The sequence below is a fragment of the Pelodiscus sinensis genome, chromosome 4 (genome assembly GCF_049634645.1).
Source record: "Pelodiscus sinensis isolate JC-2024 chromosome 4, ASM4963464v1, whole genome shotgun sequence".
Classification (NCBI taxonomy): Eukaryota; Metazoa; Chordata; order Testudines; family Trionychidae; genus Pelodiscus; species Pelodiscus sinensis.
The window spans coordinates 29,044,810-29,071,229 of NC_134714.1; the positions used below are offsets into that span (position 1 = coordinate 29,044,810).

The 26,420-nt window shown below is 41.7% G+C and overlaps 1 protein-coding gene and 1 long non-coding RNA gene across 7 annotated transcripts in view; one reads left to right on the forward strand and one right to left on the reverse strand.

The window, feature by feature from the left end:
• PPP4R4 (protein phosphatase 4 regulatory subunit 4) overlaps positions 1-26,420 on the reverse strand; it is a 151,191-nt gene that overhangs the window by 47,646 nt on the left and 77,125 nt on the right. For all 6 annotated transcript variants that reach the window (XM_006133679.4, XM_025189915.2, XM_075926659.1 and 3 more), the window contains 5 exons: positions 19,356-19,463; positions 12,136-12,257; positions 5,162-5,284; positions 3,894-4,063; positions 2,460-2,579 (listed from right to left, as the gene is read on the reverse strand). In XM_006133679.4, the coding sequence (XP_006133741.2) occupies positions 2,460-2,579; positions 3,894-4,063; positions 5,162-5,284; positions 12,136-12,257; positions 19,356-19,463 (643 nt within the window). The remainder of the gene's footprint in view (positions 1-2,459; positions 2,580-3,893; positions 4,064-5,161; positions 5,285-12,135; positions 12,258-19,355; positions 19,464-26,420) is intronic.
• LOC142829085 (uncharacterized) lies at positions 652-24,533 on the forward strand. The gene is made up of 3 exons (XR_012903317.1): positions 652-917; positions 5,460-5,576; positions 24,318-24,533. It is a non-coding gene; the product is annotated as an uncharacterized LOC142829085 (long non-coding RNA).

Sequence of the window (26,420 nt, forward strand, 5' to 3'; positions counted from 1 at the left end):
TGCGAAGCTAGCGCCCCCCCCCCCCCCCCCCCCAGCAGACCAGGGAGATGCAGAGCGTCTTTTCTCAGCAGACACCTCATCTTGAGAATAAAGGACTGAGGGAAGTGAGGTGTGGGAGAATAAAACTGAGCTCTGGAGAAATGTTTGGCTAGAGTTTCCCCTACAATATGTACCAGTTCTGACTTACATACAAATTCAACTTAAGAACAAACCTACAGTCCCTATCTTGTACGTAACCCGGGGACTGCCTGTATTAAAATTCATTCAATGTTACTTAGGCCTCGTCCTTATACTATCTTCCACACATTGCCAACTAAGCACAAATCCTACAGCCCTAGACAAAGATTGCAGAATTAGATCAAATGCAGCACATTGTCTTCTTGCTTTCTCTCCTCTGTGTCTTCCTCACATTTCCTCCTTCTCTCTTTTTTAAAACCTAGTCTCTCACCCCACTGACTTAGGATGTATGTGTGTATGTGGGAGAATTCTTTCCCTTAATCTCAGTCATATCTCCCAAGTCTTGTCCTGTAGTCCTTGGTCTTCAAAATCTTGGACCATACTCATTATTTAAACATAAGAATGGCCATACTGAGCCAGACCAAAGATCCATCTAGCCCACTTTCCTGTCTTTGGACAGTGGCCAATTACAGATGCCCCAGAAGGAATGAACATTAGGGATGTCAGAGTTTAACTAGTTAACCAGTAACCAATACGCTGATACTTACAAGTTTCTGTGAATGATTAAACTCTGCTAGGATCCCACCTGCCAGCTCCACACCCAGGCTTCCTTCTTGCTGCCCGAGGCTCTGCTGTCACCACTGCCTGGGATGCTGATGCAGAGTCTCTACAGGCTGTACCGCAAGGGTCCCTCTGGATAGCTGGCCGGACTCTGATAACGGCTGCCGCCTAAGTCTCAGGTACCAGTTGTCAGGCCCATGCTCCAGGCTCTGCTGTTGACAGGCATCTCAGCACATGTGTGGGCTGGGCTGCTGGCACCTATGCCGGGATCCTATGGCTAGCCCCGTGCCATGGGCTCTTCCGCTGGTGGGGTCCCAGCAGCCAGTCCCAGCCCATGTGCTGCAAGCTCAGCAGTCAGCAGGTTCCTGGCACACATGGGTCCTGCCGTGAGGTATGGGGACTGGACTTGATGATCTCTCAAGTCCCTTCCAGTTCTAGTATTCTATTTTTCCATGGGCTCTCTGCTGCCAGCTCTGTGGGCTTTGCTGGCCCCACACCTGGGGTGCCAACTGCCCCATACTATGGACTTTGCAGCAGGTGGGTTCCTAGGGTGCCATAGCATCTGGGGCTCTACTGCTGCCTACATCCCCGTTCTCTGGATTGCTAATGTGTGACCAGGGCTCTGCTGCCTCCCCTTCCTCGGCCATCCCTTCCCACAGTACTCAGCATCCAGCTGTTGGCCCTGTACCTGTGGTCCCTGCTGCTGCTTGGCATTCCGATGCATCCAGGTCCCTCTGGGTGCCAGCCCATGCCTGCGGCTCTGCTGCTGCCCAGCATCCCTTTCCGGTGTATGGGCCTCCCAGCTTGGGCCTGTGCCCTGCACCCAAGGTCTCCACTAAAGATGTTTGAGTGCCAATGGCTCTCAATGAATAAACCACACCTTTGTATTATCTTTGTCAAGTGCCTTTATTAACAATAAAAAACCCCAGTCTTATGTGTAAAAATAAAACTAATTTTTAAAAACTTTTTACATAGTATCCGTGAGCTCTCCAAACCCCAAACCATCTGATTATACTTTGAATTCTACTGCTTATTTTTGTTAAGAAAGTTAATATGTTTACATGCTCTAGTGTCAATTTTGTGTGCAGCTGATTAACTAATCTCTCCTCATTTGGCAGCCATTCCATAGCTCTAATAATTTTTGTTGCCCTTATCTGAACTTTTTCAAATGCCAATAACTTTTCTGGGATGAGGTGACCACATCTGCATGCATACCATGGTTTTATATAGAGGCAATAAAATATTCTGTGTTTTTTTTTCTATTACTTTCTTAATAACTCCCCAAAATTCTTTTTGTTTTTTTGACTACTGCTGCACATTTAGTGAATGTTTTCAGAGAACTATCCACAATTTATATTTATTTACATTAAGATTTCCTGTCCTTGAGTTGTTCATATTTGCAGTCCTCCTAAATTCACTCTACCAAAACTTCCCTCACTACAATTAATGACAACTTCATTCTAGTTAAATTTCCAGTCCTTAAATTTTAAAAGGTATATAGTGGATTATAATGATATATCAGAAGACTTTCAGTAAATGGAATAATACCAGCAAATTTTCCAATGCTTTCTCACTGAGAAATTATATAAAACAAATGTCATACTATACATACTATATAAAATTAAATGTCAATTTAAACAGACATTGTATAAAAACCATATAAAATATTTAAAAGCTCCTTAAAAATTTGAAGTACTAACAAAGAAACTTTTTGGACTTACTTCATACAAGCCAATAGCCATAGTGTATCTGACGGGCACTTCAGGGTCATGACAAAGACAGAAAAATGTCGAGTATAGTTCCAAATGGAAGTTTTTTGGATCCACAAAAACAATCATGGCCTGTGGACAAATAAGGAGTCTTTCATTCAAATGTGCACATACAGAGCCAAATTGTTTGGCATTCCAGCTACTGGTGGAGTCCCCAGTGTGAAATCAATGCTGGCACTTGAGCTAGCAAATACTTATTTAAAAATGGGGGAGCTGGTGACAGGATATTTTCTGTGACTGGTCCTGGAACTCTCTCCTACCCCAATAGTCTTACAAAATTAGGATCTACTGGCTTCTGGACATGCTGCAAGGCTTTTTCTGAAGAGACAGACTGAAAAATAGAGGATAGTTTGCACAAGAACCTATTACAGTAGACTTCTGATAATCCGGAACCTATGGGACCAGGTGGTGCCGGATTATCAAATATGCCAGACTATCAGGAGGTACTATAAGATGGTTATATATATATATACTGTATACATTATATACTGTATATAAAGTGTTCTTAACCCTTTTTATTGTACATACTGTATACAGTATTCTGTAATGTTTTAGTTTTTTTAAGCCTTTTTTACCCTTTTTGCTCAGTTCAGCTGCTGCCGCTGTTACCTTGTGACTCATTTTTTGCTGAAGCTCACTCACTAGGCTCTTGCCATTTTGATGCCGGACTATTGGAGTTTTACTGTAGTTCACGATGAGTCAACTGATGGGTGATCTATATTCTGAGAAACTGGGTCAGTCCCAGAAGGACAGGAAAAAGTCTGGGCATTGTGGATATGGATCCTCTAGTTTTATATATTTGAAATTATTCTCTGAACTAAAACCTTCAATGGAAGCTTTTAAAAACAAATAACTAAAATGCATTTTTAGCAAGCTCCCCCAGCAGCTCCAGCCTCCATCCTGATGGGGAGGACTCTGCATCTGCTCAGCTGCGGCAGGATCTCTCAGTCACAAGCAGGGGAGATGGGGAGTTCCTGCAGCAACCCAGCTCCCATGGGCAGCAGGAGCCTCCCCAGAGTTGCTCGGCCATTATGCAGGAGGACTGCAGAGTCCCAGAATCCCAGCAGCAACGTGTGCAGACCTGCCTCCCTCCCCATTTTGTCAGTCATATTTTTTGAAAGTCAAGCACAGGTATTGAGCTTCTCTGAATTTCTGTTTATTGCCTGTGACCTGTCCGTGACTTTTACTAAAAATACCTGACAAAAAATGAGCCATACTCATAGCCTTTTTGGAGAAATCACGCACGAGTACAATTTACTTGAGCTTTGCACTGGAGTTCAGATTTGGCTCACAATATACTTTGTGGTAACAGATTTTACATCTTATATCTATTCATGTTTTGTGGCCAACACGCACAATATAAGTTTTATAAAATAGTTAACTTACTGGAAAGTTGTAAGCACAGTTCTTCCTTACTGATATATACTTCTTTTCTTGCTCTAGTGTTTGAAGTTGTATCTGATTATCATTGTGTCCATTTTCCTGCTGCAAACCCAGTGTGCAAAGTTTCTTGTAAAATTCCAAAAATCTCAAGTGTTGCTCTGGAGTAAAAATTCCTTTAAAAATACAACACTAATGCTTAAGTTTCTTGTAACAGAAAAGTTAACAATCTCCAACAACCTACATTTATTTCTGGAGCAATCAAATAAACCATTTTTGCTATTCATTCTTATATAATAATGCCAATGGTAACCATTCCCTTATTGCAAGTAGTAGGGAGAAATAGCAATTACAGGAAAAATTTGACTTACTCACAGAAAAATGAACCTTCACTCCTGCATTTCAGAAATAAATAATTTTTAGAATCTTAATAATTTCATTTAGGAGGATTGTGAATATTTTTTAAAAGTTGTAGGATTATGTTTATTCCCCTTCTTGACTCCAAATCCTAGAACACCACAACCATTCCCACTGAGATCTGGCAAAGCCCATTGCACAAATTAAGCCTTGGAGATCATAAGGAATTTAAAAAGCATGAAGGTGTTTACCTGAGCCACCTGCAATACGGTGAATTTCGCCTTACACTTAAAGGATCACTGAGCAGGGTTTTGATGTCTAGCCAGCTCCTATCTAGGATATAGGTGTATAGGGATCTCTAGCTCTACAAGAATTTTGATCTCTATCCAGCCTCTATTAAGGCTATACATATACCTTGAAAGGGGGTATTAAAAGTCAGAGGAGAAATCAAGTGATATGGGAGTAGTTTAGGACCAATCTGTGTGGCCCTGCACTGCCCTAGACTCACAGGACATATGTGGTGATACAAGCTCACTGCTTTGAAGATTCTGAGCTGCAGATTCGGACCTCACAGAAGCCAGAAATCCAAGTGGTGTCTTCCTGTGCTAGGCCTTTTGAACTGTGTTTGAGGAAACACAGCATAACATCTAGTACCTTATTGCTAATACTATGCCCTATTTTCAAAGGCTTATAGTTTAACCCCCACTAACCTGCTCACTTCAATATGAAATGTGAAATAAGGCATCAAATGAAAGTAAAAAAAACTGAAAAAGACAAGATAATCCAATCTTTATGCTAAAGATGGTTTCAGAGGATTTTTGTACTCCTAATTCCACTTGATACATTTGGACATTTTCTAATATGTATTTTTCACAATACACTGAGTCACTCAATTTACAAAAATTGTAAAATCATACCATATAATCCATTACATAGTTTCCCTAAATGGAAAGACAAAGAAACAAGAATAGATTCATCCACTTTGAAGGATTTTTCACAGAATGATTTCACTAAAGGGAGCACAGTTTGACTTCTGTCATCTGAAAAGCAAAACAAATGTGTAAAGTTAGCTATACATGTTTAATCACTTGAAGAAAAGCACATGTAACTTTCGTGATAAAAATGTGAATGTCCTTTAAAATGCAGCTGGGATTGTTTAGTTGACATTCGTATTTGAATTAAGAAAGAGTATTAGTGAAATTTATTTATTTTAAGGTAGCATCTTTTGAGGCCTGGATGATCAACCTACTTTTCTAAGGAAGGACCCTTATATCTGTAGAAGATGGGATAACAAATGTGCTCTGAGCTCAGGCTCTAACCTGCTGAATGTGGGTAAGTGAAGAAGCATACCCATCTTCTCCTTATGCCAACAAACCTAATAGCCAAAAGATAGTCAGAAAGGATATATGGTGAGATAGAAGGTAAAGAGAGAGCTTGTGAAGGTGGAGCAGCATGAGTTTCACTACTTTGGATCCCAAGGTCAGCTAGAAATAAAACTTTTTAACCTACTAAGCTCTCGCATATTCCTCTGCAGGGCTGTCATAACCTCTGATCACTTTTTAACCACTTTTTAACAGCCAAAACAGCTGTTACAGAAATAGTAATTAAAAAACTTCAAACAGAAGTATGAAATTGATAGTCTCAACAATTTGAAAATAAATGGGTACTATTGTACCCATGATATAAATGCTATCTGTTAAACAATCAATTGCATCCGTTAGTATTCTCTCCAAACTACCTCCTTTTCATTAGGCAGTGTTCCATATATCTCAAGATCATATCATCTGAAGAAGTAGGTTTTGCCCATGAAAGCTCATGATACTATATCCATCTATCCATCTATTAGTCTCTAAGGTGCCACAGGACTACTCGTTTTTAAAGTTACAGATTAACACGGCTACTTCTCTGAATGTTCCAGGAAGGTGCAGTAAAATCAGAAAAACAGGAGTGGGAGTGAAAGCTGTTGTGAAAAATATTAGGTTTCTAATGAAGATAAACAATTGAACAGCTCTGAAGAAAACAAAGAATATTACTATATACAGTACTAAGTGCTAAAAAGTGAGCAATGAGTAATAACAACTGTGGCATCACATAGACATATTAGGGTACTTTTGGATATGCTCTATGAGCCCATCTTTTGTACCTCACTGATTGTGAAAAAGCAGTGGAGACGATATCTGCAACGGCAGAGCTAGTGTATCTGGCTCCTATTGCTTTCCTTAACCCCAGCAACCCTCTGTACAGGGAACAAGTTTGAAAACAGTGCAATTCAATTATCCAAGATGCTCTCTTGGAGACTGCATCAGTTGTTGAAAACTAGAATGCATCCAATTCAAGCATCTCCAGCCTAGGCAAAGCTGGGAAGAGAATCAGGGATACATAGCTGGGCTTCCAACACTGAGCCAAATAAACTTAGGAGAGGATCTGGCTCTACTTCTCTAAAAATATAGGTTCACATACCTATAAATGTGTACTAATGCGAGAAGTATGGGGAATAAGCAGGATGAACTCAAAATGCTAGTAAATAAACAGAACTATGATATAATTGGCATCATAGATTGGATGAGATAATATGATGGGATAATATGCATGGCTGGAATATTGATGTATAAGGGTACAACTTGCTCGGGATGGACAGGCATGGAAAAAAGGAAATGTTGCCTTATATATTATAAAGGTATACACTTGGCTTGAAGTTGAGACGGAAATAGGACACAGACTTCTTGAGAGTCTGTAAGTAAGGTTAAAGGGGGTAAAAAACAAGGGTGATGTCATAGCAGGCGTATACTGCAGACCACATAACCAGGAAGAAAAGGTCCATGAGGCTTTTTGTGAAGAACTAACAAAATCATCCAAAGCTCAGGACTTGGTAGTCATGGGGGACTTCAACAATCTAAATATCTGTTGGGGGAAATAATACAGGTTATCCAACAAGTTCCTGGAATGTATTGGAGACCACTTTTTTATTTCAAAAGGTTGAGAAAGCTACCGGGGAGACGCTGTTCTAGATTTTGTCAGTCAGTCAGCTTGTATTTGTGTTTCATTTTCCTGGACCAGGGATTCGATGGTACTGCCTGTAAGTTCCTTTCCTGATTGCAAGGGAGAGGGGTCTCTGTTCAAGAATGGTGAGAACAACTGGGCTTAGAGAAGCTAAGCTAAGTATTTCCTCAAAGGTGGTGCCTCAAAGTCCATCATGATGATGGTGGTCAGAGCAAAGTGCTTGACCCCAGTGTGTGTATAGCGGTGGGAGGGGAGGAAGGAGTGGATTGTTGAACTTTTTTTTTCTTTTGAAAGGTAAAATCTGACTGCAGACTTTTGAAGACAAAAGAATTAATACTTCAATTAGTTAACTACAAGCGGGTTCAGGAAATGGAGCATGAGGTGCAGCGTGCTCTCTCTCTCTCTCTCTCTGTGCCTACACGGAGCTGGGGATACAGAACAGCTTGTTCAAGTGTCTGCAGATGGAGCACAAATCTTGTTTGCACAGCTCCATGAAAATCTCACACAGGAACTTTTTAATCCTTCTCACAAGATTTTTGGGGAGGCCAGCCTTATGCCATCCTCCGCGGTAGGACATCTTCCCACACCAAGCCACCAGTAAGTGAAGTGGTAGCATGGAACCACAAACCATAAGGTCCAGGTTTATAGCCGCATTCATTCAGCATTCACTCTCCATTACTTGTGGTGATTCGGAGAAGACTGATATCTCACATGGCAACCTGGAGGGGGAAGGATGTGGGGAACCTATTAGCAGTCTCCCCAAGACTACATGTGCTGAATACACACACACACCCCTCTCACGGACAGGAAAAGAAGAAGTATACCACATGTGCTGGACCCAGCCTGTTGCAGACTCAGCAGGAAGCCAACCCACCTCTTCTCCCTCCTGCCTGCAAACTGCTGCCTTGCCTGGGAAAGCACCATGTCCCCAGAAGGTCCCATATGTTGGACCCAGCATGTGCCAGACACAGTAGGAAGCCACCCTCTGCCACCACTCCCTTCCCACCTGCAGTCTCCTGGCCTGGCAGGCTGCTTACCATGCTTGCCTGCCTCTGATCAAGTGTGTCCTGATGCTCCCCTGAGATATCTGGGCACCTACTATAAAGTGCCCACTTTAAAGCTAACATTTGGCCTTGCATGGAACAATTCTCCATTGTCTTTACAAAGACCTTTGGTGTATGGTAAGAGATTAGGAGTAGGCTTCACACAATGTATCTACTGTTACATCTGCCCTTGTAACTTGTCTTTGCAGCTGGGCTGACTGCCAGCTAGGTGTGTCCTCAACCTTACACTCCATCTGCCTACCTGGCTCACATCTGCAGGCACAAATGCATGAGCAAAGAATGTTCCTGGAGCAAATGGACTGCATGCACACCCTCATGGCAGAGATCCAGGCAGAGTGGCAGGAACAGATCGCAGAGCAACAGGAACAGGTTGCAGAGTGGCAGGAGAGGAGGGCTCACTAGACAGCATAAAACAATGTCATGGAACCAGTGGCAATGTGCCTGAAGAGAGCCACTTCGTAGAACCCCATCTGCCCTGAAGCTTCTACCCCCAGGGTTGCCAGGGGCCGCAGGGGCCCCAGGACATGGGGAATTTCAAGGGAAACCAGAGCCTCCAGGCCGTCAGAAGGCAGAAGATAGTCCCACTCCTATTCCTGAGCCCCCTTCTGGTTCCCAGTTTATTCCTTTCCCTGTTGTTTTTCCCCAAATAAAAATTCCTGTTATTTGCACAATGGTCTTTTTATTGGTTAAATGCAGGGGATAGAGTGGTGTCGGGGATTAAAGGCAAAACCAGGAAACACAGTGCACCTTGTGAAAAGCCACAGGGAAGAGAGTCTCGAAAGAAGTCTTGAACAAAACTGTCCTTCAAAGTGTCTCTGATTCACATTGGCCCTTGCTGTGCTCTCCTTATGGTGCTGATGTCTAGCTGCTCAAACTCTTGGGCCAGGAGCTTTGACTCAGCCTCAAATCCCTAAATGGCCTCTGTAAGGATTGAACTCACAACCCTGAGTTTAGCAGGCCAATGCTCAAACCACTGAGCTATCCCTCCCTGCAAAGCTATCCCTCCAACCCCAACAGAAACATTTTCCCCTTGTTCTCACACAAGTTGTGAAGCACACAACAGGCCAACACTACAAAGGGAATGTTGTGTTTGCTGAAATCCAAGCAGGTCAGGAGACTCCTGAAACACCCCTTTCAACATCCAAATGCACATTCCACCACCATTCTGCACCTGCTCAGACTATTGTTGAACTCCTTCTTGCTGGGAGCCACGCTGCCCATATAGGGGTTCATGAACCATGGAAGCAAAGTGTAGACTGGGTCACCCAGAATCACAATGAGCATCTCCACTCTCCAACTCGGATGTTCCAATTGGGGAAAAAAGTTCTAGCATGCATCTTTCGGAAGAGGCAGGACTTTCAAAACATGTGGGCGCCACGCATCTTTCCTGACCAACCCATGTCGATATCAGTGAAGCAGATTTTGTGATCTACGAGAGCCTGAGGTGCCATGAAGAAGTACCCTTTGCAACTGATGTATTCCGAGACACGGGGCCAAGATGGGTATGTGTGAGCCATCTATGGCACCACCGCAGTTAGGGAAGCCCATAGTGGCAAAGCCACTATGTTGCCCATGTTCCCCAGAGTCGTAATCCTCCATAGCAGGATGTTTTTGATGGCCTTGGCTACTTGTATAAGAACAGCTCTGACAATAGTTTCCCCAACCCCAAATTGATTCCTATCTGACCGATAGCTGTCTGGTGTTGCAAGCTTCCAGAAAGAAATTGCCATGCACTTCTGCACAGTAAGAGTAGGTCTCATGTAGGTATTCCGATTCCTCAAGGCAGGGGCAAGCCTTTTACAGAGTTCCAGGAATGTGGCCTTGTGCATGTGGAAGTTCTGCAGCCATGGCTGATCATCCCATCCCTACATCACAATGCAGTCCCACCAGTCTGAGCTTGTCTTCCAATGCCAGAACTAGCATTATACTGTATGCAGGGGACTAACTAGCAGCTGTGCTCACACGAACATCAGGGTTTGCCTGAATGGTGCCTCCGCATCACGCCAAGGTTCGTCCTTTTCCTCATGCTGGTAGAGCAACATGCAGGTCCTCTTAAAGTACAGCATCATAAGGTATACCATAAGAGACATGAGCATGACAGTGCTTTCCAGAATACTGAGCTCCATGCTTAGAGTGCTCTGGCATCCAGTCAGGCAACCAGGGCACAAAAAGGCATGAGCATACTGTGTCCCCTTCATCTTGCGCAAGGGGGGAGAAGAGTGGCCTATGGGACACAGCCTACATAAGTCCCTCTAACTAACCATAACAGAGTTTTGGACTCAGAAGAGTTTTGACCCAGATTGCTAAGATACCCATGGTGCCTTGCTCTCTGAGTCAACAGCAGGCTCCATAATAGGGAAATGCTACTTGAGACAACACTTGATTCTTGCCTGTAGTGAGGACACAGACCTTCACCTTCTCAAAATCAGGTGGTAAGAAGTTGGCCATGAGAGATTCAATCTTATCTCGTAGCGTAGACGTGCTCACAGTGAGTAGTATCTCATTTGTTAAGTGCTTGCAATGGAATCTGTGACAGCACTCAAAGAGTTAGCCAAAATGAGTAAGGATATCAGAATCTGACCCTTACATCAAAAGGTTCTGGAGCAAGGACTATGTCAATGGAGGGATGATAAGAGTTACTATAGAGAACTTTCTGGGTGTCTGGCTGGTGAGTCTTGCCTACATGCTCAGGGTTTAGCTGATTCCCATATTTGGGGTCGGGAAGGAATTTTCCTCCAGGGTAGATTGGCAGAGGCCTTGGAGGTTTTTCGCCTTCCTCTGTAGCATTGGGTACAGATCACAGCTGGAGGATTCTCTGCATCTTGGGGTCTTCAAAGTATTTGAAAGCTTCAATATCTGAGATATAGGTGAGAGGATTATTCTAGGAGGGGGTGGGTGTGATTCTGTGGCCTGCACTGTGCAGGGGGTCAGACTAGATGATCATAATGGTCCCTTCTTAGCTTAAAGTCTATGAGTCTATTTCTCCAGGTTTTGCATAGTGTTGAGTGAACATTAAATAAAGAAAAAGTAATTATTCAAATATTTCTATCAAATGCCCAAAATCAATGAGTGCAAGGACCAAAGAAAGATAAAGGAACAAAATTACAACTGGTCCCTGAGTTATGAACGCATTATGGACCAAACACTTGGCCGTAACTCGGATTGGTCGTAACTCGGAACCCACTGAGTTACACTGTGACCACGCTGTTCGTAAGTGCGGGTCGCGTTTGTAACTTGGAGCCCGCATTTATGACTTCTTTGGTCATAAATGTGGATGGTCATAAGTCGAGGTGGCCGTAAGCTGGGGACCGGCTGTATAAATATGTCTACACTATGCGTTTTGCCAGAAGAGGCAATGCAAATGAAGTGCTGATGAGCATTTTCTCATGCTTCATTTGCATAATCTATTCCAATCTGTTTTTGCACAAGAGATTTTTGTGCAAAAACACGCAGTGTGGACATGTTTGTTTTGTGCAAAACCTCCTTTTTTAAATGCCTCCCGAAGAGGCATAAGGATCTTGCACAAAAAGTGTTTTTTCACCCATGCTGCATGTTTTTGCGCAAAAACCTCTTGTGCAAAAACAGATCGGAATAGATTATGCAAATGAAGCACAAAAATGCTAATCAGCACTTCATTTGCATTGCCTCTTCTGACAAAACACATTGTACAGACATAGCCTCAGAGAATAAATCTTAGTAACATAGACAGAATATGAAGAATTTTAAGCACACTTTTATCATCTTCTACATAATGAAATGTAATGGGACAGATTCTATAATCCAGCTATGGCAGAACTGGGCTCCGAATTTCTAAACTAAGACCTTACCTGCATCAAACATTTCAAGCAGATTAACTAAAGTCTCAAATGCTGCAAGACGCACACTGCTGCCTTCATCTCTGGCTAGTTCTACTAATTCAGGAAGCACTACATTTTTTGTTAGTTCTGTCCTGCAAAACAAGCAAAACGGTTAAGGAAAAGAAATAATGATAGTGTTTACAATCTCAAGCAAACATAACTTTCTCCTGGAGGCTAAACAGTTGCTCTTCACTTTGCTAACTATGAAAAACTGAAAAAGCTATAGGAAAACAAAAATTAAATTAAAAACAAATTGACCTCAAGGGATTTTGTAGCCAGTAAAAAACAGATTAAAGTTTAAAATACAAACCATCCCCTCTCATGACTAAAGAAAATTGCCTAGTTTATCTCCTAATAGATTGTACAAACAATGCAATCTTGAAAAATCAGCACAGTTATGATGATTTAATGTGGAGACACAGAAGAGTTCTTCTCAAGGGTATTCAGAAATGTCTCAATGCTACAAAAGAGCAATGTCATAAATGTAAATGACAAAATAGGAGCCTGGACCAGAGAAGATGTATGGGAATGACTTGTCCTCTTTAGATAAAATGGCACTAGCCAAAGGAAAGCCCTCCTACATGAAAAGCTTGATTGGCTGACCCAACATCTGTGTTGCGTCTTCAAAACCAGTTTTAGGGCAGTGAGGAAGGGGATCCTTCTTTCCCAGTTGCTAAAAGTATCTGTGATGGTGGCCTTGGAAACTTGGGCCTGTAATCTAATACAAATTGCTGTATGAAGGGCGGGAATGAAATGTCAATTGCTCATCAGTTTGGGGATTGAAGAGGGAGAGAGATTTTTATGGCCTGGAATCACCTGTACAGAAAAATGAGTTTAAGTGAGCAAAATGGGAGAGAGATTCATTTCCTTGTGCAATGGTACTAAACCAGGAGTAGGCAATAAAATGGCAGTCGTTCACTAGGGTAGCCCCTGGTGGCCCACTGCCATTGTATTTACCTGTGCCTCCGCAGGTATGGATGATCATAGCTCCCACTGGCCAGGGATGATGATCCACGGACAACGGGAGCTGCAATTCCCTGTATCTGTGGAGGCACAGGTAAATACAGAGGTGTGGGAGCCCACCAGGGGCTAACCCTATGAGACCAGATCCAGCCTATGGGCTAATATTTGCCTATCCTGTACTAAAGTGTGGGCAGATAGAATCATTTGAAATACCTGAACGCATATATAATATACAATAGTTACCATAACACTTAGTTCTTATATGCTTTTCATCAGTGAGGAGAGGCAGAAATACTCTCAGACACAGACCATAGCAGACAGATACAGATACACAAGCAACAAAGAAGGTGCAGGAAGAGAGAAACAAACAGCTGTTCAGCAATTGATAATTATTTATTAAAATGTTTTTTCTTCTCTATTAAATTGCCTTTGTGGAGATTGTTAGCCACTAGTGGTACAGTTATCTCTTGCCAGCTGGCTTTCTGCAGGATCTATTCCCTTTATGCAAACCTCAGTTTTTCTATTTATAGTGTAGTTGTTCCTATCTGGCCTAAAAATGAGACCACAAGATGATGAACAAGATTTCTTCATTTCCTTTCTCAGAGTGTGATTTAGTAATTCAAGAGTTAGCCACTTTGAATAAAAAAGAGAACAGAATTTTTCCTTCTTCAGTCTCACTTAATGCCCTGGCCTTGAACTTTTTTTTTTTGACCTATTATAGTTCACTGGGATTTAAAAGAAAAGAATGAAAATAAAACTCCTGCACTCTTGCATATATCCTCTTGTTTCCTTTATTTACAGGAGCCGCTTTTATCCTCAACAAAAAAGGCATTCGCAAGTTTATTTTCTGTTTCCTCTCCATAAATTGTCATGGTAGATGAAGATTCTAAGAGTGTGATATAGCCACTTGTAGTGTCACGCATTTTAATTAATAAATAAAACAGATTATTTGGTGGACTTTGTTAACTGTTGCCATGTAATCGCCTCCCCACATATACTATACATTAGAATTAGTTTTACTGATGTTAGTTTAGATTATTTTATAATCCACTCTCCCCCAAAGGAAATCATATTTTAGAATAGAATGTGTCACTTACACATTATTATCAACAATGCATCATAATGGCCTCCTACCTATGGATGGAGCCAAAGAAATTCAGTGAGAAAATTACAGGAAACAATGGAAATGCAGACTGAAACCCAAAGGAAAGAAATATCAACAAGCAGGTGGATGGATGGATCAAGAAAGAAATAAGTGAGCATATGGTCAGAAATAGTGTGTGTGTGGAAGGGGCAAGAGTAAAATTAGACCCAAGCTGATGGGTAATGGGCACAAGCTGAAACAAATGAGACATTTCCAAAATGTGTTTCTGTGGATTTCCATTTTGGAAATATTAAAATTAAAACAAATATGGCAACTACAAAAAAGAACCTGTTGTTTATAGCTTTGTGATAAAAACATGTTATTTCAAAAAGATAATGCAGCTATCATTGGTGAGGTACCAATCCATACATTTTTCATGTTATTTTTACTCTTAAAACATATAAACATATGGATATGGATATATAACAATTAAAGTGGACTATAATAAAATTATCTTAAAATGTACATTCTGTATTGAGATAGACAAAGTGGGTGAGGCAATATCTTTGACTGGATCAACTGTGATTGGAGGAAGAGACAAATTTCAAGCTTCATAGAACTCTTCTTAAGGTCTAGAAAAGGCAACTAAAGTGCCATGGCAAAATACAAGCTGGGACAGATTTTTAAGCATAAAGCATTAACACTTGTTTGAAAGAAATCACATAAACATGAGGTGTGTAATTAATGCTTGAAGATTATCTTTTTCATCTGGTCAAATAAAATATATCAAAATAAAATTTATTTTAATTTCAACCATTATACTTACTTACGCTAAGCTGTCTTTTGGGTGGAGGGAGATTAGGAGATAACAAATGCCATGATCACCTAAGTAAGGGTATGTCTACACTACCCCCCCTAGTTCGAACTAGGGGGGTAATGTATGCATACCGAACTTGCTAATGAAGCCCGGGATTTGAATTTCCCGGGCTTCATTAGCATAAAGCCGGCACCGCCATTTTTAAAAGCCGGCTAGTGCGAACCCCGTGCCGCGCGGCTACACGCGGCATGGACTAGATAGTTCGGATTAGGAAGATTAGATAGTGGAACGAGGCGTACAGATAGTTCGGATTAGGAAGCCTAATCCGAACTATCTAGTCCGTGCCGCGTGTAGCCGCGCGGCACGGGGTTCGCACTAGCCGGCTTTTAAAAATGGCGGTGCCGGCTTTATGCTAATGAAGCCCGGGAAATTCAAATCCCGGGCTTCATTAGCAAGTTCGGTATGCATACATTACCCCCCTAGTTCGAACTAGGGGGGTAGTGTAGACATACCCTAAGTGAGTAATCTGAATAAGTCTTCTAAAATCTCTCATGTGCTTAAATGTTGGCAGGACAAAGCCTGTACCCAGCAGCTATTCAAAGCACTTCTATTTACTTTTATATTCCATCTTAGGTAAAAGGTAACTGGCAAATTAATCTGGCACTCCCTGTACAGCATGGTTTTACTAAATATGCTAATTTAACCATGTTATTAATACTTATCTTTTGCTCTGATTAGTAGTTACACAGCTCAGTTCATGACACCAACTTTGAAGGATTAAAGACAAAAACTAAGTGTAAAAATATAATAAGAAAAGCCAAAAAGGAGTTTGAAGAACAGCTAGCCAAAAATTCAGAGTAATATCAAAATATTTTTAAATACATCAGAATCAGGAAGCCTGCTAAACAACCAGGGGGGGCCTTGAACAATGGAGATGTTAAAGGAGCACTGAAAGATGATAAAAGTCATTGCAGAGAAGCTAAATGAATTCTTTGCTTCAGTCTTCACCGATGAGGATATTGGGGAGATTCCCAAACCTGAGCCATTCTTTTTAAGTGACAAATCTGAGGAATTGTCCCAGATTGAGGTGTCATTAGAGGAGGCTTTGGAACAAATTGATACATTACTGACAGGTCACCGGGACCTGATTGCATTCACCCAAGTGTTCTGAAAACTCAAATGTGAAATTGTGGAACTCTTAAATTGTGGTTTGTAACCTATCCTTTAAATCAGCTTCCATCCTAATGACTGGAAGATAGCTAAGGTGACGTCAATATTCAAAAAGGGCTCTAGAGGTGATCCTGGCAATTACAGACTGATATGTGTAACATCAGTACCGGGCAAATTAGTTGAAATTATAGTAAAGAATAAAATTGTCAGGCACATAGATGTAATTTATCAGGGGAAAGCCAACATGGTTTCCATAAAGGGAAATCATATCTTATTAATCTACTAGAGTTTTTTGATGGGGTCAACAAACTTGTGGACAAGGGGAATCCAGTGGAGGTGGTAGACTTAGATTTCCAGGAAGCCTTTGACAAGGTCCCACACCAAAGGCTCTTAAGTAAAGTAAGTTGTCATGGGATAAGAGGGAAGGTCCTTTCATGGACTGATAACTGGTTAAAAGACAGGAAACAAAGGATAGGAATAAATGGCAAGTTTTCCAAGTGGAGAGACGTAAGTAGTGGGGTCTACTAAGGGTCTGTCTTGGGACCAATGCTATTCAATTTATTTATAAATGATCTAGAGAAAGGGATAAACAGTGAGGTGGCAAAATCTGCAAATGATTCCAAACTGCTCAAGATAGTTAAGACCAAAGCAGACTGTGAAGAGCTTCAAAAAGATCTCACCAAACTAAGTGATTGGGCAATAATTCCAACTATACATACAATATGATGGGAACCAATTTAACTACAAATACTTAAGACAGAGAGATCTTGGCGTCAGTGAGGATAGTTCTCTGAAAACAGCCACTCAATGTGCAGCAGCACTCAAAAAAACAAATAGAATGTTAGGAATAATTAAAAAAGGGATAGAGAATAAGACAGAAAATATCTTATTGCCTCTATATAAAACCATGGTAGGCCCACATCTTGAATACGGTGTACAGATGTGGTTGCCTCATCTAAAAAAAAATAGAAGCATTGGGAAAGGTTCAGAAAAGGACAACAAAAATGATTAGGGGTTTAGAACAGGTCCAATATGAAGAGAGATTAAAAAGACTTGGACTTCTCAACTTAGAAAAGAGGAGACTAGGGGAGGGATATGATAGAGGTCTATAAAATTATGACTGAGGTGGAAAAAGTGAATAAGGAAAAGTTATTTACTTATTCCCATAATATAAGAACCAGGGATCACTAAATAAAGTTAATAGGCTGCAGGTTTAAAACAAACAAAAGGAACACTCTGCACACAGTCATCCTGTAGAACTTTTTGTCAGAGGATGTGGTGAAGACTTTGACTTTAACAGGGCTAGATAGATTCATGGAGGTTAGGTCCATCAATGGCTATTAGCCAGAATGGGTAGGAATGTCCCTAACCCCCATTTAGCTATAAATGGGTGACAGAAGAGGGATCACGTTAGGGTCACCTGTTGTGTTCCTTCCCTCTGGGGTATCTGGTATTGGCCACTGTCAGCAGACAGGATACTGACTAGATGGACCTTTGGTCTGACCCAGTCTGGCTGTTCTTATATTCTTACGTTCACAAAGAAAAATGATTCCCACAAATATTGGTACTTAAAAAAAATGTAAACTGCCCTTGAACAATACCTCTTAAAGCCTGTCATCAATGTCATCACCCCCTACCCCTTAGTACTGTTCATAGATTTTAATGCATCTATCTGACCCCTCCCTGCATGACACAAGCCAAAGAAATTCCCACCCAGTAACTTAAGCATCAAGCCTGCAATATTATGTACTGTTCACATCTCCTACACAAGGACAGAGAGGCAGACAGCAACATCTGTGTTTATAATAGGAATTTCTGTAACTTGTTGTACCTTATATGCCAGAGGTGGGCCATTATTTTTGCCATGGGGCCACTTCAAAATTTTTTGAAGTAGCCCTGGGCCGCACCAGAAGGGGCGAGGCCTAAACAGGAAGGGGTGGGACCTAAACAGGAAGGGGCAGGGCTACCCCACCCCCAGGCTATGATTCGTCTGGGAGTGAGGGAACCCCTTTGTCCCCCCTTCCCACTAGGCACCCACACTCTGGAAGAGGCTTGGTGTGCTCCCCCACCCCAGGCCAATCAGGACCTGGAGGGGGGAGCACAGGAAGTCTCCTCCAGCCCTGCGAGGAGCATGTGACACTTTGAAGTGCTGTGGGCTCCTTGCAGGTCCGGGGCAGGGCGAAGGAAGCTTAATGCAGCTCCTCTGCCCCCAGGGCCTTATTGGTCTATGGGTGGGGGAACGTGTAAAGCCTCCTCTGCTCTCCCCTCGTCCCTGCGATCAGCGCAAGGCGCTTCAAAGCACTACATGCTCCTGGCAGGGTGGGAGGAGGCTTTGCACTCTCCTGCCCCCAGGTCAATTAAGGCCTGGGGGCGGGGGACCACGTGAAGCCTTCTCCGCTCTGCCCCCGCCCTGTGAGCAGTGTGTGTTGCTTTAAAGTGTTGCATGCTGCTTATGGGGTGGGAAAGGTTTTGGGCACTCCCCAGGCCCCAGGCACTAATTGACCTGGGGGCGGGGGATCAGCAGGGTCTCCATGGGCCAGATCCAGCCACTTGGTGGGCTGGATCTGGCCCGCGGAGGTCCTTTTGCCCACCCCCATTATATGCTGTATGATCTAGACGAGGTGCTATAAATTTTAACTTGTTTATAATTTCAACAAAACCTTCTATAGTTCTGCATTACTAACTTTTAAAAAATGAAGAGGCTTTCAAGCTTTATATAAACAGCTGGTATAGAATTTACATTTACTATAAGTAATCAAAACATGTTTATCATCCTTGTGCAAAGCGTACTGGTTTGTTTTTAAATAAGAACGATGGACTCCTTCCAGGTTGTTTTCCATCTTTGTATATCCACGCATTAAATAACTGGCATCAATTAAATCTTCCCATTGATTTCAGGGGGCTTTGAATCAGACACTTTTCAAAAAAAAGATTTTTGGTTCACATGATAGTTACAAAAATACACTTCTGAATTACATAAAGTGTAAGTGAGTGAAAGCTGTGGGCAAATAATTGAGAGGCTGCAATGCACCCTGAATTTCGAATAATTTAACATGCATAGATACAAGTTTGAAAATGTTAAGAGTTTTAAATTACTATGAAATACTTTAGAAGTATATTTTACATTTTATAGTAAATTTTGCAAGTTATACTCACCCTATTCCTTGAGCTATATGTTCCAGTTGCCGACACATGCAGGATCGAACTTCATATTCTACATCCTGGCAGAGCGATTTAACGAGTGGAAGAATTTCCCTTTTAATGCTAAAAAAAATTGAACATTTTAAATTAATAATAACTAAGTATTTGTAAACATCACTTAGTTAACATATCTGATTCTAGATGATTCACTGTAATCTTAATTTGCTGTCTGAAGAGTACAACATTTAGTATTTATAACCTTTACCAATAAGTGTTGATGGGAAGGATGATACAGTACAACTAACAACTCTGAAGCTTATAATTATAAAGAGTACAGAACTTTACGGAGTAAAGTTTGTATTAAAATAGAAAATGGAAATTCCACAGACGAATATTATCCATATTCACCACCATTTATTAAAAGACACTATACTTAAAACAGTGTTGTCAAATAATTGAAATCCTTCAAATGAAATATTAACAAAGATACTTAATAACTAACTTCAGGACAATATTTAGACAGCTGCTGTATGATTATATATACATTGTATAACTTGAAATGAAAATCCCAGTTACGTTTATAATCATCAGATGTTGCAAACACAACAAAATGGGAATTTTAATGTAAATGGCTATTTTTAAAAATTAAAAATAGGGTGCAATAACATTATGTCCACTGGTCCAGACATTACATTGATCTGTTCCAGAATACAACAAATCAAACAGAACCCTCAAATCATCATGTATAGACTTTGCTGTAGCCAATCCTCTATTACATTTTAACAGATTTTGCTGTAGGACACAGATAGCTCTGTCCTTAAAAAATACAATCCACACAATGTGAATGGACTCAGCAGGACAGCATTATCCCAGCTGTGGATTTGAAACACAGAAACTTAGTTTGTAAGATAAACAGCTTTTTTTTTTATTTGTTTTTACAGATCCACTAATTTAATCTGAAGGGACTATTCAGCCAGTCACTCAACTACAAAGCCGGAAACCATTTGTCAACCTCTTGCCCATAATACACATGTTTCTTAAGATACCCTGTCATGTGCAGAGAATAAGGAATGGATTTCCAGAACAACTGGTTTGTGCAGCTATGCCTTCCATCTCTTTCAGTACTTAAGGTGGAAGAGGCCCCAGTGAAGTAGGAATAAGTACATACTGGACACTTTGTTGCAAGACTTGAACTGCATAGCCCTGGATACTTTTTAGAGGTTTTAAACAGATCTTGTAATGCCAAGTCTATGCTTAGCATGCTGGAGATTGATCTTCTGGCACTTGATTTAGCTGTTCTAGAAAGGAGCCACTAAACCAAACACTGAGGATGCCCCTGGTCAGCGCTGGTATTTCTCAATTAATGAGGAGTAAGGGAAGTCGATGGGAACATTTGCTCCTGTCAACCTCTTGCTGTGGAGACAGTGTCAAGCTCAGCTTAAGGTATGTAGAGTCCAGCTATGTTATTTACGTAGGTGGAGTTGCATACCTTAAGCCAACCTTCTGGGTCTAGTATAGACCTGGCCTATATAAAAAAAAACCTTATTTCAGTCTAGACAGAATTTAAGGAATCTTGAAAAATCTTCTTAGAATATAAAAGAAAAGGAAAACTCCAGGCTGATATGGAAACTTTGTGCTCTCTTTGGGAAAGAAAATCTTGTGTTACTGCATGTGAGGTCCAAGTCATCTTGTGGTTGCACAGCATCTAGCACAACAGGGCATCAATTCCAAATAAACCTTGGTCACTATCACCACACAGATCATAAAATTAAATTTTAAAAGGAGTCCTACTTAAGAGTTTCTGGTAGCTAAGCTGTTCTACCCAAAGCAAGTATTCCCAAGAAGGGATCTCTGAAATGGAAAAAAATGAAACAGAACAATTCCCTTCAGTCTTAGGAAAGGTCATGATCAAAGTCAGATTCCAGTAGACAATAGTAAGTTTAACTCAATTTAGACCATATTCATGAACACTGTACTTTATTATTATTTCATAGAATCATAGAATAATAGGACTGGAAGGGACCTTGAGAGGTCATCGAGTCCAGCCCCCCGCCCTCAAGGCAGGACCAAGCTCCATCTACACCATCCCTGACAGATGTCTATCTAACCTGTTCTTAAATATCTCCAGAGAGGGAGATTCCACCACCTCTCTTGGCAATTTATTCCAATATTTGACCACCCTGACAGTTAGGAATTTTTTCCTAATGTCCAATCTAAACCTCCCCTGCTGCACTTTAAGCCCATTACTCCTTGTCCTGTCCTCAGTAACCAAGAGGAACAAATTTTCTCCTTCCTCCTTGTGACACCCTTTTAGATATTTGAAAACCGCTATCATGTCCCCCCTTAATCTTCTTTTTTCCAAACTAAACAAGCCCAGTTCATGAAGCCTGGCTTCATAGGTCATGTTCTCTAAACCTTTAATCATTCTTGTCGCTCTTCTCTGTACCCTTTCCAATTTTTCCACATCTTTCTTGAAATGTGGCGCCCAGAACTGGACACAGTACTCCAGCTGAGGCCTAACTAGTGCAGAGTAGAGTGGCAGAATGACTTCACGAGTTTTGCTTACAACACACCTGTTGATACAACCTAGAATCATATTTGCTTTTTTTGCAACAGCATCACACTGTTGACTCATATTCAACTTGTGGTCCACTATGACCCCTAGATCCCTTTCTGCCATGCTCCTTCCTAGGCAGTCGCTTCCCATCTTGTATGTATGGAACTGATTGTTCCTTCCTAAGTGGAGCACTTTGCATTTCTCTTTATTAAACCTCATCCTGTTTACCTCTGACCATTTCTCTAACTTGCTAAGGTCATTTTGAATTATGTCCCTATCCTCCAAAGAAGTTGCAACCCCACCCAGTTTGGTATCATCTGCAAACTTAATAAGAGTATTCTTTATCCCAATATCTACATCATTGATGAAGATATTGAACAGTACGGGTCCCAAAACAGACCCTTGCGGAACTCCACTTGTTATCCCTTTCCAGCAGGATTTAGCACCGTTAACAACAACTCTCTGACTACGGTTATCCAGCCAATTATGCACCCACCTTATCGTGGTCCTATCTAAGTTATATTTGCCTAGTTTATCAATAAGAATATCATGCGAGACCGTATCAAATGCCTTACTAAAGTCTAGGTATATGACATAAAATAAAATAACATAGATATTCATGGTACTATGCAAACACATGCATTGCAAAAACTCTAATCTTGCAAATCGATTAATTGCAGACTGACTCAGCATCTATACCAAGTCAACTGTTATTAATGATAATAAAAAATTCTGGTCATTCTGGGACCATAAGCTTCCTTCCACTTCACAGAAGGATTCTGATGTACAATTCCTCCTGGTAGCTGGCGTTATGAACTGCTTTACTTGGTCTTTCTAAGAATTCAGTTGTCCAGAAATCAGATTTGGATTTTCCGTAAACCATGGTCTGTGCATGCTTAAAGCATGACACAAAGCTCCACTATGTTCTACGTAGCAAATGAAGATTCTTTTGGTGTTGGAAGAAGTTATTCACCTTGTGCAGTGACGATATTCTTCAAGATGTGTGTCCCTGTGGGTGCTCCACTTCAGGTGGGCACTGGTGCATCCTCATGCTTGCGACTGGAGACTTTTCATAGCAGTGCCCTGCATATGCAGTCAGCACCTGGTGGTGCCATTGGTGTCCATTTACTGTGCATGCAGTGCGACTCCCTCCCTTCCTTCTTTTCTGTGGAAACTGATATACAGCCTCCAAAGTAGGGGAGATGGGAGAGTAATGCAGCAGCCACAGGGATACACATCTTGAAGAACCATCATTACTTCACAAGGTGGGTGCTCTACTTCAGGTGTCTGTAGAGCAGTGTCCATTCTGAAGAGATGAGCTTTGGAGCCATATTCCAGACATAGTAGAAAGGACAGCTAGTCCTAAATATGGCCATAGGGATTGGTCTAGTGGCTATGACATAGTGTCTAGCAAAAGTGTGCTCGGAGGACCAGGTGGCTGCTCTGCAGGTATCAATAAGTGGAATGCCTTGGAGGAAAGCTGTAGTTGTTTATATCATTCTGGTGGAAAGCACTGTTATCATCTGCAGCAGTTATTTGTTATGAATAATGTAACAGGTATGCATGCACAAAGAGATCCATTTGGAAAGCCTTTGGGAAGTTATGCTCCCTTGGAACATTCAACTATGGAGAAAAAGAGTCTAGTGGACTTTCAGCAGGGTCTATACCCGGCCAGACAGAATGAGAGGGCACATCGAATGTCAAGCATGTGGAGGGATGCTTATAGTGCATTCTCATGTCATGTGGGAAAGAAGAAAGGTAAATGCATAGGTTCATTGAGCGGGAGGTGGATGCTACCTTAGGCAGGAACTTGGGGTGAGGTTGTAAGGTGACTTTACCTTTGGTAAATATGGGAAAGGAAGGGCCAGCCATAGGGGCAGCTATTTCTCCAACATGTATAGCTAATGTGATTGCCACAAGAAACACCACATTCATAGACACATGAAGGAGAAAACAGGTGTCCAGTAGCTCAAAGGGAGCCCTTGGGAGGCTCTTGAGGTCGTGGTTAAGTCTCAGGGTGGAGCAGAGGCTCTAATCATGGGATATGTGCTGTGAATTCCAATGAGGAAGCATTTTGTTATGGGATGGGAGAAAAGTGGGGAGTCCCATATATTGGGACATGAAAATGTCTGTGTGCTGGATGGATTCTTATATGAAAATATGCATCCTGGAGGTGGAGGGCCAAGAACCAGTCTCCCCTGTCCAGCACGGTATAATCATAGCAAGAGTGATCATTTTGAACCTTTGAATACATAGAAACTTGTTCAGTTTTCAGAGATTGAGTATTAGTGTCCAGCCCTCTGTTTTCTTTTGCATAAGGAAATAGTTGGATGATAAGAAGGAGAAACTAGCTATGGTTAGTTGAGAACTGGGATGAGAAAAAAAATCAAAATTTTTAAGTGTTTGTCGTTCTTTTGTAGGTGAAGAGAGGGAGCTCCATCTGCTGCTGAGGCCAATAGAGAAAGAACTGAAGGAAATGTGCCATGCATGCAGTCAATGGGCGCCAACAGCACTACCAAGTGCCAGCTGTGCATGCATGGCGCAGCAGGGCACTAGTACAGAAAGTCTCTGATCATCAGCATGAGGATGCACCAGCACCTGAAGTGACGCACCCACAGGGACAGCACTCAAAGAAGAAACCTTCTTTATGCTTGCATCTATTCCTCCAAATTCAATTAATAGAACAAAATTAGGTATAAGGTGTAGAAATTTACTCCAAGCACAATGCTAAATGGCCCATTTGTTTACCTTTCATGGTATGTTAAGTTGTAGCTTCTTGGCTAGATTTAAAGTAGCCTCACAAAACAAAACAAGAACGACCAAAAACCTTGAAGGCCAATGCACACACAATTTAGACTTCCTTTTTCATGGAAAAAGGAACAGCTTGGTAAAGGTAATCATTTCCATTTCATTAACCCGGTCATAGTTGGATCTGGTCAAATAAAAGTTTAGACCAGAAAACAGATGTAAAACTCATCTCTGTAACCCTACTATCTGTTTCTTTTTCTTTCTCTTCATGCATTTGATGAAGTGCGTTACAACACCTAAAAGCTTATGCCATAATAAAATGGTTAGCATTTAGGTGTCACGGGACTCCTTGTTGTTTTTGCTGAAACAGAATAATTCTCCCAACAGCTGCACAATCACCAGCTCTACACAAACTATGCTAGTATAGAACATAAGCAGGAGTCAAAGGCGACCTTTATATTCTGCTCTTAGGAGAAAAGAAACATGTATTCTGCAACAATCCCCAAGGGTATGTCTACGCTAGCTCATTATTTCGAGCTAGGTAGGTAAATGAGGGCAACCGGAGTTGCAAATGAAGCCCGGGATTTAAATATCCCGGGCTTCATTTGCATGTTCCTGGGCGCTGCCATTTTTAAATCCCCCTTATTCCACGAGGAGTAACAGTTAATTCAAACTAAGGAGTTAGTTCGAATTAACGTTTAACTGCCGTGTCTAGCCGTGGGCAGTTAGTTCAGACTAAGAAGAATTTAAAAATGGCAGTGCCCGGGAACATGCAAATGAAGCCTGGGATATTTAAATCCCGGGCTTCATTTGCTTACCTAGCTCGAACTAATGAGCTAGTGTAGACATACCCCAAGAAAGGTTCCACCCACATCCCAATAATAGGTACTGCAAAGAGGGGTCTCATAGAGCTAACTATAACAGCCTTCTGCCACCTTAAGATTCCACACACTAGGAAACACTCAGCTGGCCACTTAACCAAGTTTTGTATTTGCTCTGAGTTGCTGGAGTAGCATACAACAGACTTGAGATAAGATTCTTCAAATTTTCCATCAAGAAATTTATATTTAAAATATGTTACCAGATAAAACATCTAGTTTCAGAAGGGGCTTGGGGCCAATAGAAAGATGGAAGCATGTTTAAAGAATCTCCCCATCAACAGAAACTGAACCGATACTTGTGTTTAAACCTTGGAGAACCTGTTCTGTTCCCTAGCATGAGACCTTTGTGACTTGTCTATTACCCAGGGAAAGGGGAGCCCCTTCCTCCATTGGAAAGTGGCTTTCTTTGGCAGCTCATCTTTCCAGTTGCTAGAGATGGAGATCCTTGTAGAACAGAGGTGAACAACCTGAACCCCGCAAGCTACATTCGGCCCATCAAAGCAATCTGATTGTGGGCTGTAAGACATTTTGCAGACTTTGACCATCTGCAGGCATTGCTCCCTTTAGTTCCCAATAGCTGTCGTTCTCTGTTCCCAGCCAATGGGAGCTGTGGGAAGTAGCAGCCGGCAGATCCCTCCTGTTCCTTTGCCTGCATGTGCTGCTTCCCACCACTCCCCTTGGGTGGAAACAGAGAACTGCAGTCTCTAGGACCTATGGGGAGCAGTGGCTGTGGACCGCTGAACACCAGCAAAATGTCTTGCAGCCCAGAATCAGATTACCCTGATGGGCTGCAAGTTACCCACCACTGCTGAAGAGGGATCTGCAGTCTGAAACTTGGCCCAGAAAGACAGATCTCAAGGACAGGGGAGGCAAGTTGTATGGGCCTGTGATGCC